General features: G+C 36.4%; 1 protein-coding gene across 2 annotated transcripts in view; it reads left to right on the top strand.

Moving 5' to 3' along the window:
* Window positions 1-14,951, top strand: part of KYNU (kynureninase) — a 118,656-nt gene that overhangs the window by 66,715 nt on the left and 36,990 nt on the right. For both annotated transcript variants that reach the window (XM_055397943.2, XM_088829176.1), the window contains 2 exons: window positions 12,133-12,231; window positions 12,998-13,071. In XM_055397943.2, coding sequence (XP_055253918.1) covers window positions 12,133-12,231; window positions 12,998-13,071 — 173 coding nt within the window. The remainder of the gene's footprint in view (window positions 1-12,132; window positions 12,232-12,997; window positions 13,072-14,951) is intronic.

The following is a 14,951-nucleotide window of genomic DNA, read 5'->3' on the forward strand; positions in this document are numbered from 1 at the left end:
AAGAATAGCAAGGAGAGATAAGAAAGCCTTCCTCAGTGATCAATGCAAAGAAATAGAGGAAAACAACAGAATAGGAAAAACAAGAGACCTCTTCAAGAAAATTAGAGATTCCAAGGGAACATTTCATGCAAAGATGGGCTCGATAAAGGACAGAAATGGTATGGACCTAACAGAAGCAGAAGATATTCAGAAGAGGTGGCAGGAATACACAGAAGAACTGTACAAAAAAGATCTTCATGACCACGATAGTCACAATAACGTGATCACTGACCTAGAGCCAGACATCTTGGAATGTGAAGTCAAGTGAGCCTTAGAAAGCATCACTACGAACAAAGCTAGTGGAGGTGATGGAATTCCAGTTGAGCTAATTCAAGTCTTGAAAGATGATGCTGTGAAAGTGCTGCACTCAATATGCCAGCAGATTTGGAAAACTCAGCAGTGGCCACAGGACTGAAAGAGGTCAGTCTTCATTCCAATCCCAAAGAAAGGCAATGCCAAAGAATGCTCAAACTACCGCACAATTGCACTCATCTTACACGCTAGTAAAGTCATGCTCAAAATTCTCCAAGCCAGGCTTCAGCAATATGTAAACCATGAACTCCCAGATGTTCAAGCAGGTTTTAGAAAAGGCAGAGGCACCAGAGATCAAATTGCCAACATCCGCTGGATCATGGAGAAAGCAAGAGAGTTTCAGAAAAACATCTATTTCTGTTTCATTGACTATGCCAAAGCCTTTGACTGTGTGGATCACAATAAACTGTGGAACATTCTGAAAGAGATGGGAATCCCAGACCACCTGACCTGCCTCTTGAGAAACCTGTATGCAGGTCAGGAAGCAACAGTTAGAACTGGACATGGAACAACAGACTGGTTCCAAATAGGAAGAGGTGTACGTCAAGGTTGTATATTGTCACCTTGCTTATTTAACTTATATGCAGAGTACATCATGAGGAACGCTGGGCTGGAAGAAGCACAAGCTGGAATCAAGATTGCTGGGAGAAATATCAATAACCTCAGATATGCAGATGACACCACCCTTATGGCAGAAAGTGAAGAGGAACTCAAAAGCCTCTTGAGGAAAGTGAAAGAGGAGAGTGAAAAGGTTGGCTTGAAGCTCAACATTCAGAAAACAAAGATCATGGCATCTGGTCCCATCACTTCATGGGAAATAGATGGAGAAACACTGGAAACAGTGTCAGACTTTATTTTTTGGGGGCTCCAAAATCACTGCAGATGCTGATTGCAGCCATGAAATTAAAAGACGCTTGCTCCTTGGAAGGAAAGTTATGACCAACCTTGATAGTATATTAAAAAGCAGAGACATTACTTTGCCAACCAAGGTCCGTCTAGTCAAGGCAATGGTTTTTCCCGTGGTCACGTATGGATGTGAGAGTTGGACTGTGAAGAAGGCTGATCACCGAAGAATTGATGCTTTTGAACTGTGGTGTTGGAGAAGACTCTTGAGAGTCCCTTATACTGCAAGGAGATCCAACCAGTCCATTCTAAAGGAGATCAATCCTGGATGTTCATTGGAGGGACTGATGCTAAAGCTGAAACTCCAATACTTTGGCCACCTCATGCGACGAGTTGACTCACTGGAAAAGGCTCTGATGCTGGGAAAGGTTGGGGGCGGGAGGAGAGGGGGAAGACCGAGAATGAGATGGCTGGATGGCATCACCGACTCTGTGGGCATGAGTTTGAGTGAGCTCCGGGAGTTGGTGATGGACAGGGAGGTCTGGCGTGCTGTGATTCATGGGGTCGCGGAGAGTCGGACACGACTGAGCGACTGAACTGAACTGAACTGAGTTACAGAGTACTCTCTAGAAATTTCATTCTGTCGCAGGTATTTTGACCCCTCAACTTAATATCAGATTCCAGGATTTGAGAAAGACAGACAGACAGATGGACAGAGAGAATAGATTAATAAAAACTCCACTATCTCTGCCTTTAAAGAGTAATATGGGGCATGCTGCTGCTGCTGAGTCACTTCAGTCGTGTCCGACTCTGTGTGACCCCTTAGACGGAAGCCCACCAGGCTCCCCCGTCCCTGGGATTCTCCAGGCAAGAACACTGGAGTGGGTTGCCATTTCCTTCTCCAATGTGTGAAAGTGAAAAGTGAAAGTGAAGTCGCTCAGTCGTGTTCGACCCTTAGCTATCCCACGGACTGCAGCCCACCAGGCTTCTCCATCCATGGGATTTTCTAGGCAAGAGTACTGGAGTGGCTTGCCATTGCCTTCTCCGAATATGAGGCATCAGTCAGTCAGTTCAGTTCAGTCGCTCAGTCGTGTCCGACTCTTTGCGACCCCATGAATCACAGCATGCCAGGCCTCCCTGTCCATCACCAACTCCTGGAGTTCACTCAAACTCATGTCCATCGAGTCGGTGATGCCATCCAGCCATCTCATTCTCTATCGTATGGGGCATAGAGGCACATAAAAAGGAAACTGCTCTAGACTGTGTTAGTACTTGTCAAAGGTAAAAACAAATCTGTGAAAATGTCTTAGAAAATCAATCTAGTCTAATACCACAAAAAGTAGAGTTGTTCATGTTCCAGTTCATCTTAAAGATTGGGTCAAAACCACACACTGCAAATTCACTCAAGAATAAGTCAGATAGTGTGGGAGGTGCAATCCCACTCAACTTCAGAAACTGTCATTTTCCTCCAGGCATCTATTCACAGAACTAGAGCGCACAGCTATTAAGACAGAGCTTTCTTCCAGACTCTAGTTGCCAGTGTTCCCCACACGATACCTGGTTAGCTAAGTAAATTCTATAGCTGAAACAGTTCTGGAATTTAAACAGAGTACCTTGAGATACATATTAATTAAAAAAAAAAAAAAACACAGAGGCTGTCTTTCCCATGACATAAATAGAGCCTGGAAAGGTGTCTAAAAAGGCACTAGGTTGGCCATCTTCAGTATCTGGGTGAAGTTCTACCACCCCCATTCAGGACTCTGGGGTTTCCAAGCAAAGACAAGCTCTTTAGGATGTGCCCGTGTCCATTCTCTTCTTCCCAATATTCCACCTCCTGTCACTTTATCGTTACTTTTCCAACAGAACACATTCTTCATATTTTCTTTTATAACTGTAAGCTACTATACTTTCTGAAAGCATGGCTTGATGTAAGACGGTAACAAAATCCTAATACCATTTTACTTTACTTTGTACAGATTGACATATACATATTTCAGAATGTATTCCATTTTCACTTCTTAGCTAATCCAAAATTCCAAACCAGAGTTTTTAAGTCACCAAGTGAAAGCATTCATTCTGATTTCGATTTCAAGTTAAAGGTACTCATTTTAATTTAATGAACTCCTTTATATCTGTGCCAGCCTTTGTTATGACTCTTTTTTTTATTCAAAACTCTCCCTTGTTGAATATCTTATCTTTTTCAAAATTCAGTTCTCTGGAAACTTCCAAGTATAATCATGGCTCCCCAAATCCCTAGGAACAGCCCACATGAGAGGCAGACATGTTTGGTTTATTAGTGCTTATTGTCACTTCTGTACACATTTTTGCATAAATACCATCAATCAATAGCTCTAGGAGAAAAAGGTAGTTTTCTTACTCAAATTATCATGTAGTGTAAGGACTATCTGGGAAATCATCCTTCTCTGTACATTTACATTTTAAAATAATATTTTGATAGAAGATACATTTCAAATGATTACACAATAACCTTAGAAATAATTCATCATATGGTCTAGAGTAAAATCTTGTCTACCCTCCCAGTTTTTCTTGTTTCTGTTCCTGTTTGCTGCTGAACTTCAATATGAGCATTTATAATTATCAAGTCACAGCTTCCTGGATGGGATATTGTGTGTAGTTTTTCTCTTGCAGTACATATGCTGATTATTTACTTCTGGAATCATTTATTATCTGTAAGAGCCTCAGAGCTAAAATAGCTTTGAGTAGCATTTAGTTTCTGCCTTAAAGAAAATTTTAAACGTTGGTACTAGTTGCCAAGCTACTTGATTTCTAAAATATTTACTGCAGCTCCACTTGGAAGATTGTGTTGTGTACTTTTAACTTATGAGTTTATTCTCACTTTGTACTGCTATATGTTTTAATAGTGAGGAACAGCTATTCCCATCAAACTCTTGCTATAAATATCAATAAATAAATACTCTTGCTTAACATACCAATTCAAAACAACAACAACAAAAATAGTAGATAGCTCTGTTAGATAATTGGGGGAAGGAAAATGTTATACAGATTACTTATTGACTTTAAGTGAAAAATAAACACCATGCAAGAATTAATGCATAGTTCATGCTTATAGGGTTGGCTCAGATGGTAAAGCATCTGCCTGCAATGAGGGAGACATGGGTTCAATCCCTGGGTCAGGAAGATACCCTGGAGAAAGAAATGGGAACCCACTCCAGTACTCTTGCCTGGAAAATTCCAAGGATGGAGGAGCATGGTAGGCTAAAGTCCATGGGGTCACATGACTGAGTGACTTCACTCCTGCTTATAACCAGAGTTGGATGAAAAGGAAAAAAAAAAACTGAAAGGGTACTTGAAAATCATAATAAATTTATGCTGGGTGAAAGGAAATACCTTTGGGATAAAAATTCACTCTGAAATGATATACTATATTTACAGAACTGGTAGAGGCCCCTTTTACAGAGTATTGCTTCTTCTTCATTTTTTTTAAATTTAATATCTGTGCATTACTTTGAACCATAGCAATTGAATGAATTTTACAAATTTTAGTGCTTCAAGACAGTGGCAAGAAACCCTATCATCTGCCTCTTCCTCAATCTCACCCCGCCCTAGTACAATTCAACATCTCCTTAATTATGAGCTTCTCTGGGAAGTGCCAGGATCAAAACTAACTAGCCAACCAGTTGTTTTTAATCCCCCCTTTGTCTATCCTCTCTATCTAGATATGAACACACACACATACGCACTCCTATCATTTTTTAAAAATTTTTTATTAACTGTCTTCAAATTTTCCCACCAGTTTTTCTTTTTAAGGTAACATTATCCAAATGTATAGCAATGTACTTCTGAAATTGTTTCCTGTGACTTTATATGAACCAGGAGTAACATTAACAATACATAAAAATCTGCTTGGTATGGTGTGGAAACTGTAGTTCCCATAAACAGTCTTGAGAGCAGTCATACTCCTAATACTAGTATCCAATCACTAACCTTGAAGGAATCTTGCAGGCAACTATAATTTACCCACCATGATGCTAATGTCACTTCCAAGGGCATCCTGAAGTTTGGACATGCACCCAGCTTGCACGTAGGAATGGCCACAGTCTACATGACATGCTTCCTTTGCAGATACTGCCAAAATAACCTAGGTGGTTACTCAAGTGGGCCAAAGGCTACTTACCTATCTTAAGTATTTAATTATTTTAACAATTATATGAACATACAAATGCATACAACATGTCTTTAAGTTCTGTGTATAGGTAAAGTGTGTAACATAATTACCCTTTTCACACCAAATTTGCTACTTATTGATGATCTTCATAATTGATAGGTTTTTGGGGAGTGAATAAAGAAGAAAATAATGATATCAGTCCAAAGTCAATCTGTTACAGGATAAACCAAGAAAGTTATGAGGACTTGAATGCTACAAGGGATAAAATTAAACCGTACTATTCCATATTCCATTTTAATAGATAAAAAAAAAAAGATTAATTTGAAACACAGTGAGATAGCTGCCTAGAAATCTCAACACAGGCCCTATGTGTATTATCATACAGGTTAGAAAAATTCTTAGTATTGTGCTATTCATGATATTCCTTGTTTTATTGAAAGGAATTTTAAATATATTTTAAGCTACTATTGATTGCCCAAGAAATTTCATTTTAAAAGAGTCCAAGCCTGAATGAATGATTTATGCAATAAAATTGCAACAGAAATGAAGGATATCAAATAATATTCTTTTACATTTAGCTTCAGTTTACATAATAATTATTGACAATTACCTGGCTTTATTATATGTTCTTTTGTTTACTTATTCATTAAATAATTCAATACTTGAATTTATATTATATAAAAATAGAAAAATAGTAAGATTGGAAAATTGCTAGATGAAATTTATGCAAGGAGAACTATGAGAGAAGAGAGAGGTTTGGCAAAGTATCTTCCTATGGAAGTTACTTTATGATCAAAATCTGAGCTACTCAGGCAAATGGGAAGGGAAAGAATACTCTAGAGACAGAGAAATGTTTATGCAAGAAGAGGAAAGTAAGTGTAGGACACCTGAGATAGAAAGCTGGGAAGAATCAGGTCATAAAGGTCTTTAAAAACCATACCAATGAAAATGAGTTACATTCTGAATTGAACAGGGGATCACTGAACGGACACAGGAAGTCAAATATATGATTTAGAAAGTTCATTGGAAGAAGGCAGGATGGAAGGAGTCAATAATTTGGGGATTGACTATAAAGCCAGGTGACATGGTGGCTGAAAACTGCTGTGCTTGTAATGTCATTTATCATTTATATTTGTCACTGTCTTTTATCAATGAGTGAGTGAAAGTCACTCAGTCATATACGACTCTGCGATACCATGGACTATACAGTCCATGGAATTCTCTAGGCCAGAACACCGGAGTGGGTAGCCGTTCCCTTCTCCAGGATTTACCAATGAGAGTCAAAGCAATTGTGGGTAATTAATCCAAATCTGTTGAAAATATTTGATTTATATTTTAGCATTGCATAAAGTATGCACTCAAGTGTGCAATGTATGTTTTCAAGTATTCATATTGTTTTACCTACTATTTTTCTTAAAATAATAAAAATATTAACTAAATGGCCAAAGTTTCGGAAAACTCTTAGCGTTTTCTTTAAGATGCTGCCATCTAGTGAAACTTCTGTAAAATCACTTTGTGATGATCACATTCAAGTTTGTATCTTAAGGTCATTTACTCAAATTAATCGCATTTTAATAACTTATGTTCTCTGCCATCCATGGGGAAAGAATTGCACATGCATTAAAATATATTGTAGGAACCACAAGTGATGTTTTTTTTATATTGTGCCACATATGTGACCACAGGGCCTTTAACAACATGGTATGGTGGGTGAAATTACATAGTTTCTTCATCAGGCTATTCTTTATAATTAACTGATAATATAAGTGCTGCATTTTTATTCCTTGAGTTTCGTAAGAAAAATTGTGCTATAAAAACTTGTCTATGGGAAGCTGAGGAATAAAAATCACTTCATAAAAAATAACTTCAATTAGAAATGTCGGTGAGATAAAAGAGAATTTTAAATTCATAACTTTTTTCCCCAAAATTTAATTTCATTGAAATTATCAAAATTGTGTCTTAAAATACAAACTGCACATATATGTGCATTTGTATATATCTACTAAGCCTAAACATTAGTCTGCAAACCTGGTTTTTGTGTGTGTGCTCAAACGCTGTCATGTCCTACTCCTGGTGACTCCATGGAATGTAGCGTGCCAGGCTCCTCTGTCCATGGTATTTTCCAGGCAAGAATACTGGAGTGGGTTGCAGGTTCCTACTCCAGGGGAACTTCCTGACCCAGGAATTGAACCCAAGTCTCTGACATCTCCTGCACTGGCAGGCAGATTCTTTACTACTGTGCCACCTGAGAAGCCCCAAAACCTCTAAATCTTGATGGAGATTAATTGTACTTCTTCCCTGTTGCTCCAAAAACATGTTAATGTGAAGTATCTATCATGTTTTTGGACATGTTGCTCATTTTTTGTGTTTGGGAAATAAAATAGCTATAAGAACCTTTTTTCTTTTATGAGATTCTAGTTTTGGTCACATTATAATGAGTAAGTTTTCTAATTAACCGACTCTCCAGTATATTGAGTTTTCTCCATGGAAACCAACGCTATAGGGTTGGGGTCAGCAAATCTTTTCTGTAATGGCAAAAACAGCAAATATTTCAGACTTTCCTTTCATGTGATCTCTGTTGCAATGATTCACTTGTGCTTGCAAAAGCAACCATAGGCAATATCTAAACAAATGAGATTACCTGTCCTCAAATATTACTTTATTCATTAAAAAGCTCATGGTTTGCATCCCTCTATTCTGGGGAAAACGAAGTGTAGTCATTCAGTCATGTCTGACTCTTTGTGACCCTATGGACTGTAGCCTACTAGGCTCTTCCATCCATGGGATTTTCCAGGCAAGAGTTATACTGCAGAGGGTTGCCATTTCCTTCTCCAGAGAATCTTCCTGACCCTAGGATTGAACCCAGGTCTCCCACATTGTAGAGGGACACTTTACTGTCTGAGTCACCCACCAGCGAAGTCCCTATTCTGGGGAAAGTACCTGTAATAGCAGTTCGGAGTTATTTATTTTTAAGAGGTGTTAGAACAATCAAAAAGTGGGTCCTTCTTCAATTATTAACTTCAAAAAACATCAGTCAATAGATGTATTTCTTCAAAGTTGCAGGAAGTCTAATGTTTTAAGAAGGTAATCATTATATGTGCTCTTAGTAAGGTAACAATAAAAGAACTCAGAGGTAAGACATGTTTGCAAAATGAACACCCTCATTTAATGACTTTTTTAAAAAATTTATGTTCATGTACAAAGTTGTCTTAATGTAGAATGAATCACTATATTATCTAGCTAAATGTTTTCACATTTTGTTCTGCGGAGGAAATTGGTTTTGATGTTAAGCAATTAAATTAGGAAATTACTACTTGAGTACAGTTTGGATAATATAAATTTACTGCTCCATGCTTTCCTTCTGGGAATTTAGTGTAAAGAGTCTTACATTCTAAAACACTGAGTTCTACCAGGTAGACATACAAAATACTTGAAACCATACAAGTAAATAATTGAGATAGAATAGAGTCAGTAAAAGATTGTTCAGGTCTCAAGTCAATGCACACAAAGAACACAGCATAGATTCAAAAACAGCATTGTTTTTATGGCTCTCCTGAGAAATATGTATGCAGGTCAAGAAGCAACAGTTAAAACTGGACATGGAACAACAGACTGGTTCTAAATTGGGAAAGGAGTATGTCAAGGCTGTATACTGTCACCCTGATTATTTAACTTATGTGCAGAATACATCATGCAAAATGCCGGCTGGATGAAGCACAAGCTGGAATCAAGATTGCCAGGAGAAATATCAATAACCTCAGATTCGCAGATGACACCATCCTTATGGCAGAAAGTGAAGAAGAACTAAAGAGCCTCTTGATGAAAGTGCAAGAGGAGAGTGATAAAGTTGGCTTAAAACTCAACATTCAGAAAACTAAGATCATGGCATCTGGTCCCATCACTTCAAGGCAAAAAGACGGAGAAACAGTGGCAGACTTTATTTTTGGGGGGCTCCAAAATCATTGAAGATGGTGACTGCAGTCATGAAATTAAAAGATGCTTGCTCCTTGGAAGAAAAGCTATGACCAAACTAGACAGCATATTAAAAAGCAAAGACATTACTTTGCCAACAAAGGTCCATCTAGTTAAAGTTATGTTTTTTCCAGTAGTCATTTATGGATGTGGGAGTTGGACTAGAAAGAAAGTTGAGCACCAAAGAATTGATGCTTTTGAACTGTGGTGTTGGAGAAGATTCTAGAAAGTCCCTTGCTACAGATGAATGGATAAGAAAGCTTTGGTACATATACACAATGGAGTATTTCTCAGCCATCAAAAAGAATGCATTTGAATCAGTTTTAATGAGGTGGATGAAATTGGAGCCAATTATACAGAGTGAAGTAAGCCAGAAAGAAGAACATCAATACCGTATATTAACGCATATATATGGAATTTAGAAAAATGGTAACCTGAACCCTGTATAAGAGACTGCAAAAGAGACATAGGCATTTAGAACAGTCTTTGGGACTCTGTGGGAGAGGGTGAAGGTGGAATGATTGGGGAGAATGGAATTGTAGCATGTATATTATCATAAGTGACCAGTCCAGGTTCGACGCATAAATTTTCCTCTGTTCATTTCTTTGCAAAAAAAAAATTAAAAATAAAATAATAATAAAAAATAAAATAATAAAAAAAAAAAAAAAAGAAAGTCCCTTGGACTGCAAGGAGATCCAACCAGTCAATCCTAAAGGAAACCAGTCCTGAATATTCATTGGAAGGACTGATGCTGAAGCTGAAACTCTAATACTTGGGCCACCTGATGCAAACAGCTGACTCATTTGAAAAGACCCTGATGATATGAAAGATTGAAGGCAGGAGGAGAAGGGGATGACAGTGAATGAGATAGTTGGATGGCATCACCGACTCAATGGACATGAGTTTAAGTAAGCTCCGGGAGTTGGTGATGGACAGGGAAACCTGATGTGCTATAGTCCATGGGGTCAGAGGGTCGGACATGACTGAGTGACTGAACTGAACTGAAGTTGCTTCAAGCCATTTCTGACTCTTTGCAACTCTAAGGACTGTGTGCAACCCAGGCTCCTCTGTCCATGGGATTCTCCAAGCAAGAACACTGGAGTGGGTTGTCATTTCCTATTCCAGGGGCTCTTCCCAAACCAAGGATAGAACCCGAGTGTCCTACATTTCCAGCATTGGCAGGTAGGTTCTTTACCACTAGTGCGACCTAGTCAACTTTATGTTAACCGAACTAGGCAGGACTTGGTTGCAGGGATGCTTCTAGTTTAAGCTGAGGTCACTACTATGCCCTAGGTATTATAAATAGTGCTGCAATGAACATTGGGGTACATGTGCCTTTTTCAATTATGGGAAACTTTTACGTTCTTAAAAATTATGGAACTCCTCAAAGAGGTTTTAATATTGTTTATGTATACCTATATTTACTGTATTTGTAATAAAAACAACTTTAAAATATATTATCTATTTAGGACAAAAACACAAACCCATTACATACTGACATAAATATTACATTGTTAGGGGACAAAACTGCAGTTTCTAAAAGAAATGAAAAAAGAATGTTTTATATTTGGCATATATTTTATATAGAAATATAAATCTTTGCAATTTGACTTAATAGAAGGCAGTTGGTTTTATATATCTTCTGCATTTAATCTCTTGATTTTTTTCTTTGTGAAATATAAGAATAAAATTTGACCTTGTACAGATATATATTTAGAAAAAGTACAAGTAATATAATAGCTTTTTCAGTTAACTGTGAATATTCTTTGATCCTATACCAGAATTTGACAAGGAGAATTTTCTGGGATTTGTGGTATGAAATGTGAAACCAAATCAATGATCTTTCTATGCTTTGCTACTTTAAAATCTATTGGCTGATTTTTCATTTTGAATAGATCTTTTATCCATGCATAATATGTAACAATATGTCTTGATCATTTGGAAAATATCAATTCATTAAGTTATGTATATTTTCTAAATATTTCATATTTCATTATATGTTCTTTTTATAATTATATGTTACTTCTAAACTCACCATAAATATCTTTAAATACTGGAAAATGATTATATTTATGGAAATGGACACAAGCTTTCCAAAATTCCAATTTCTCTTGGTAACTACTTTTTTCCTTTGGCAACAAATCCTGCAAGTTATTTTCCTCAAATTGATAGACTCACTTCATTTTTCAAAATATGTCTAAAATAACTAAGTATGATTTACTATCATTTGTCTGTAAGTTGCTTTTTCATGCAAAAATGCCTTTCTATGAAGTTAAAGTGGGTAACTTAGCTTGCAACTCAAATAATTGCATAAGTGCATTACTTTGACACAAACATCCTACTTAGGATGTTGTTAAATGTTTTATGAATAATTCCCATATTAAACCTTAAAAGAATAAAATTAAGGTATTAACATTTTATACAAATGTATTATTTTTAAACTTGTACCAAGGAGATATATAACTCAAATTAACCTTTTCATGCTGTAACTGAATGCACACAATGACAATACAAGTTTTGACAACCTTGATTTGTGCGAAGATGCCAGCAATTTAACCCATCATTGCTTCTGCATTATCAGTGCAAAAGTCAACACAGTGAAGAAGGCAAAGAATGTCTTCTTCCTGGCCTGAAAACTTTTGACCTGGCAGGGTCTTAAGAATGCCCAAGATTTTATGATTCACACTTTGTGAGTCACTGCACCAAAGGATGAACTGCATTTATGGTACAGCATTTTGTCAACAATTTTCTTAAATATACTTGTATTTGTTATTTTGAATCATTAAGCAAATTCAAAATGTTATTATGTTCTTCCCCAGGGTTGTTTTGTTGGCTTTGATCTAGCACATGCAGTTGGAAATGTTGAACTTCATTTACATGACTGGGGAGTTGATTTTGCCTGCTGGTGCTCCTACAAGGTATCAACAGACTAGTTAATATATTTATATCCTTTTAGTCCACACTAACATTAATCTAAATGTAAAACTTGATCAGTGTTCAATTTTGGGTATTTTAATTACTTTCCTCCATTTCCTTCATTACTGTATTTTGTGACTTTAGTTAATTGTAGAATCACTTAATGAATAGTATAGGTTATTAAGTTTTGGTATTTCCATCCTTTATATATTTATTCCTTCAATTCTGACTTCTATGAAAAAATCAGGAAGTTCCGGACAAAACCTCCATACTTAGAACTTAATTCAAATTTAATCTAGTTTTTTGTTAATATGTTGAGAAATTTCTACATAAGTTAAAGATAATTCTTATGGAATCAACTTTGTATTGACATTTGAAGACAAGTTTATTGACAGGGAGCATAGAAATAGAAGTGATTTTAAGTGTTTTAAAAATATAATCTTTTATTATAATTTAAATATTTTGTGGCAAAATAATTGAAATGAATGAGTTTGAAATCATATAACTGTCAATAAAACTGAACTGTTATCTACCAGTTGGGGCAAAAACTGGCCAAAATAGTAATAGCTATTTATTCCTAATTAATAATGCTACATTTCATTTTTTTTCTTTGAGCAAAGTAAGCCCAAATTGTGTTTTATAATAAAAGTTAAAATAATCACACATTGTAATCTTTTCAAAGTTGATTTCATAACAAAAATGTCAAATTATTATTTTTATCAAATATATTTAGGCAAACCTATACAGTTTAATTTACTCTCAATCCAGTATTTAAATACAGGAGCAGGAGGTCTTGCTGGTGCCTTTGTTCATGAAAAACATGCCTGTACAATTAAACCTGCGTGAGTACTATCTTCAGATTTTCTTTGGTGATGGATAAATGAATTTGAATTAATTAGTGTGCTAAATTTACATGTGTTCTTTAAGATGCTATCCAATAAGAATTGGGTTTGATTATAATTATTTTACTACTTTGTGAACAATGATATGCTTTATCGGAAATAAATGATTTCCAAAGAGTTCACTCGGTTGAACAAGAAATTTAATCAGAAAAGGGAAGCTTCAATGCTAAAAACGAGTCCCTGTAATCATGTAGAGCAGATGGTTTAATGCAAAGAGACTACTTAACTTTTTTTCAAAAATTAGACTTTAGAAAATCCGGGTTTCTCACATTGATGAATAAATCAAAGGCAACCAGAACTGTGCCTAATAGAGCTTAAAAGTGCTACGTGATTATTAAAATTACATCTACCTTTAAAGCTGGAAACTTATAATATGGTCTTGTAAGGAATATCTTCTGTCCTAAAAGATTTTATAATCCATGAAAACTGAAGAAGCTGAACACTGAACAACAGACTGACTACATAAAAAGAAATACTCTTCAATTTTTATATAGCACTCTTCACTTTTTAGAGCAAGTATAAATGCAAATGTGATACACCAACAAATTTAACATTTTTATTTGACTGGGGAACTCTTCAGTGTTTCTATTATTTTTATCTGGTATGGAGGAAAAAAAATAATATTCTTTAAAAATATCCTTTCAAAATTGTATCAGAATGTGTGTGATGAGGAGACTGTCTAGACTCCTAATAGGTAATATAATAATGTTTGATTAATTTTCCGAATCTTCTCAGTCACTGGCTGAATGGTATAATCTTTATGAGAGTTGAAAGTGAATTAGTAATAAAGCTTGGAGCCCCTCACATTTTTTAGATTCTCTGCATATAAATCATACAAATTTAAGATGATTTTCTACAGTTCGTTTAATTACATCTAAATTTCTTCAAGATTTTAAAGTTTTAAAATTCAATAGAGCATTTTTTAAACAGGTATTTGCTAGGCACTCATCTACCTTGAATATATTGTCAGGACATTAGATTTCTCCCCTTGTTCCAAATTCTGCAAAGAATATCTTAAGTATGGGCTTCCCTGTTGGCTCAGCAGTAAAGAGTCTGCCTGCCAAGCAGGAGATGCAATTTCAATCCCTGGGTCAGGAAGATCCCCTGGAGAAGGAAATGGCAACTCACTCCAGTTTCCTTGCCTGGGAAATCCCACGGCCAGAGGAGCTTGGAGGGATACAGTAGCAGCTCATGAGTAGCACTCATGGCTACTACCATGAGGTACTACAGTTGGACACAAACAACTAAACAATGACAACATTAGATTTCTCCCCTTGTCCCAAATTATCTGAAAAGAATGTAAAAAGTATATTATAGGATGACCATGCACATTTTTAAAGATCTGTTTTTCCTTTATAAACAACCCCATTGCTAACATTTTACCTAGCCTAAGTGTTTTCCACATAGATGGTATGTAAGATATTGTTTGCTTTTGTGCGAATTCTCACCACCTTGAACATTTCCAACTCCCCACTTATTTAAACTGCACTAGAGGAATCAGCAAAGGGAAGCAGGGGTATGGTAAGTAATGTACACAAATTCTAGAGAATGCAAGCATTAGTAGTCAAACTCTGATTTTACAGCATCTCTATTGCACTTTAGAGTTCTTTCACCATTATTTGCCCTTCATGGCTGAGGAGCAGGAGAGGGCAGAAGGGTTGTAGTGTGCTTGCACGTGCCTCATCTTGTAGAATCCCAACATCCTCTAGACCCAGTGAGTAAAGTCGCTCAGTCGTGTCCAACTCTGCGACCCTATGGACTGTAGCCTACCAGGCTCCTCTGTCCATGGGATTTTCCAGGCAAGAATACTGGAGTTGGTT

The sequence above is a fragment of the Moschus berezovskii genome, chromosome 2, assembly GCF_049115385.1.
Source record: "Moschus berezovskii isolate FMDL1 chromosome 2, NW_MosBer_1.0, whole genome shotgun sequence".
Taxonomy (NCBI): domain Eukaryota; kingdom Metazoa; phylum Chordata; class Mammalia; order Artiodactyla; family Moschidae; genus Moschus; species Moschus berezovskii.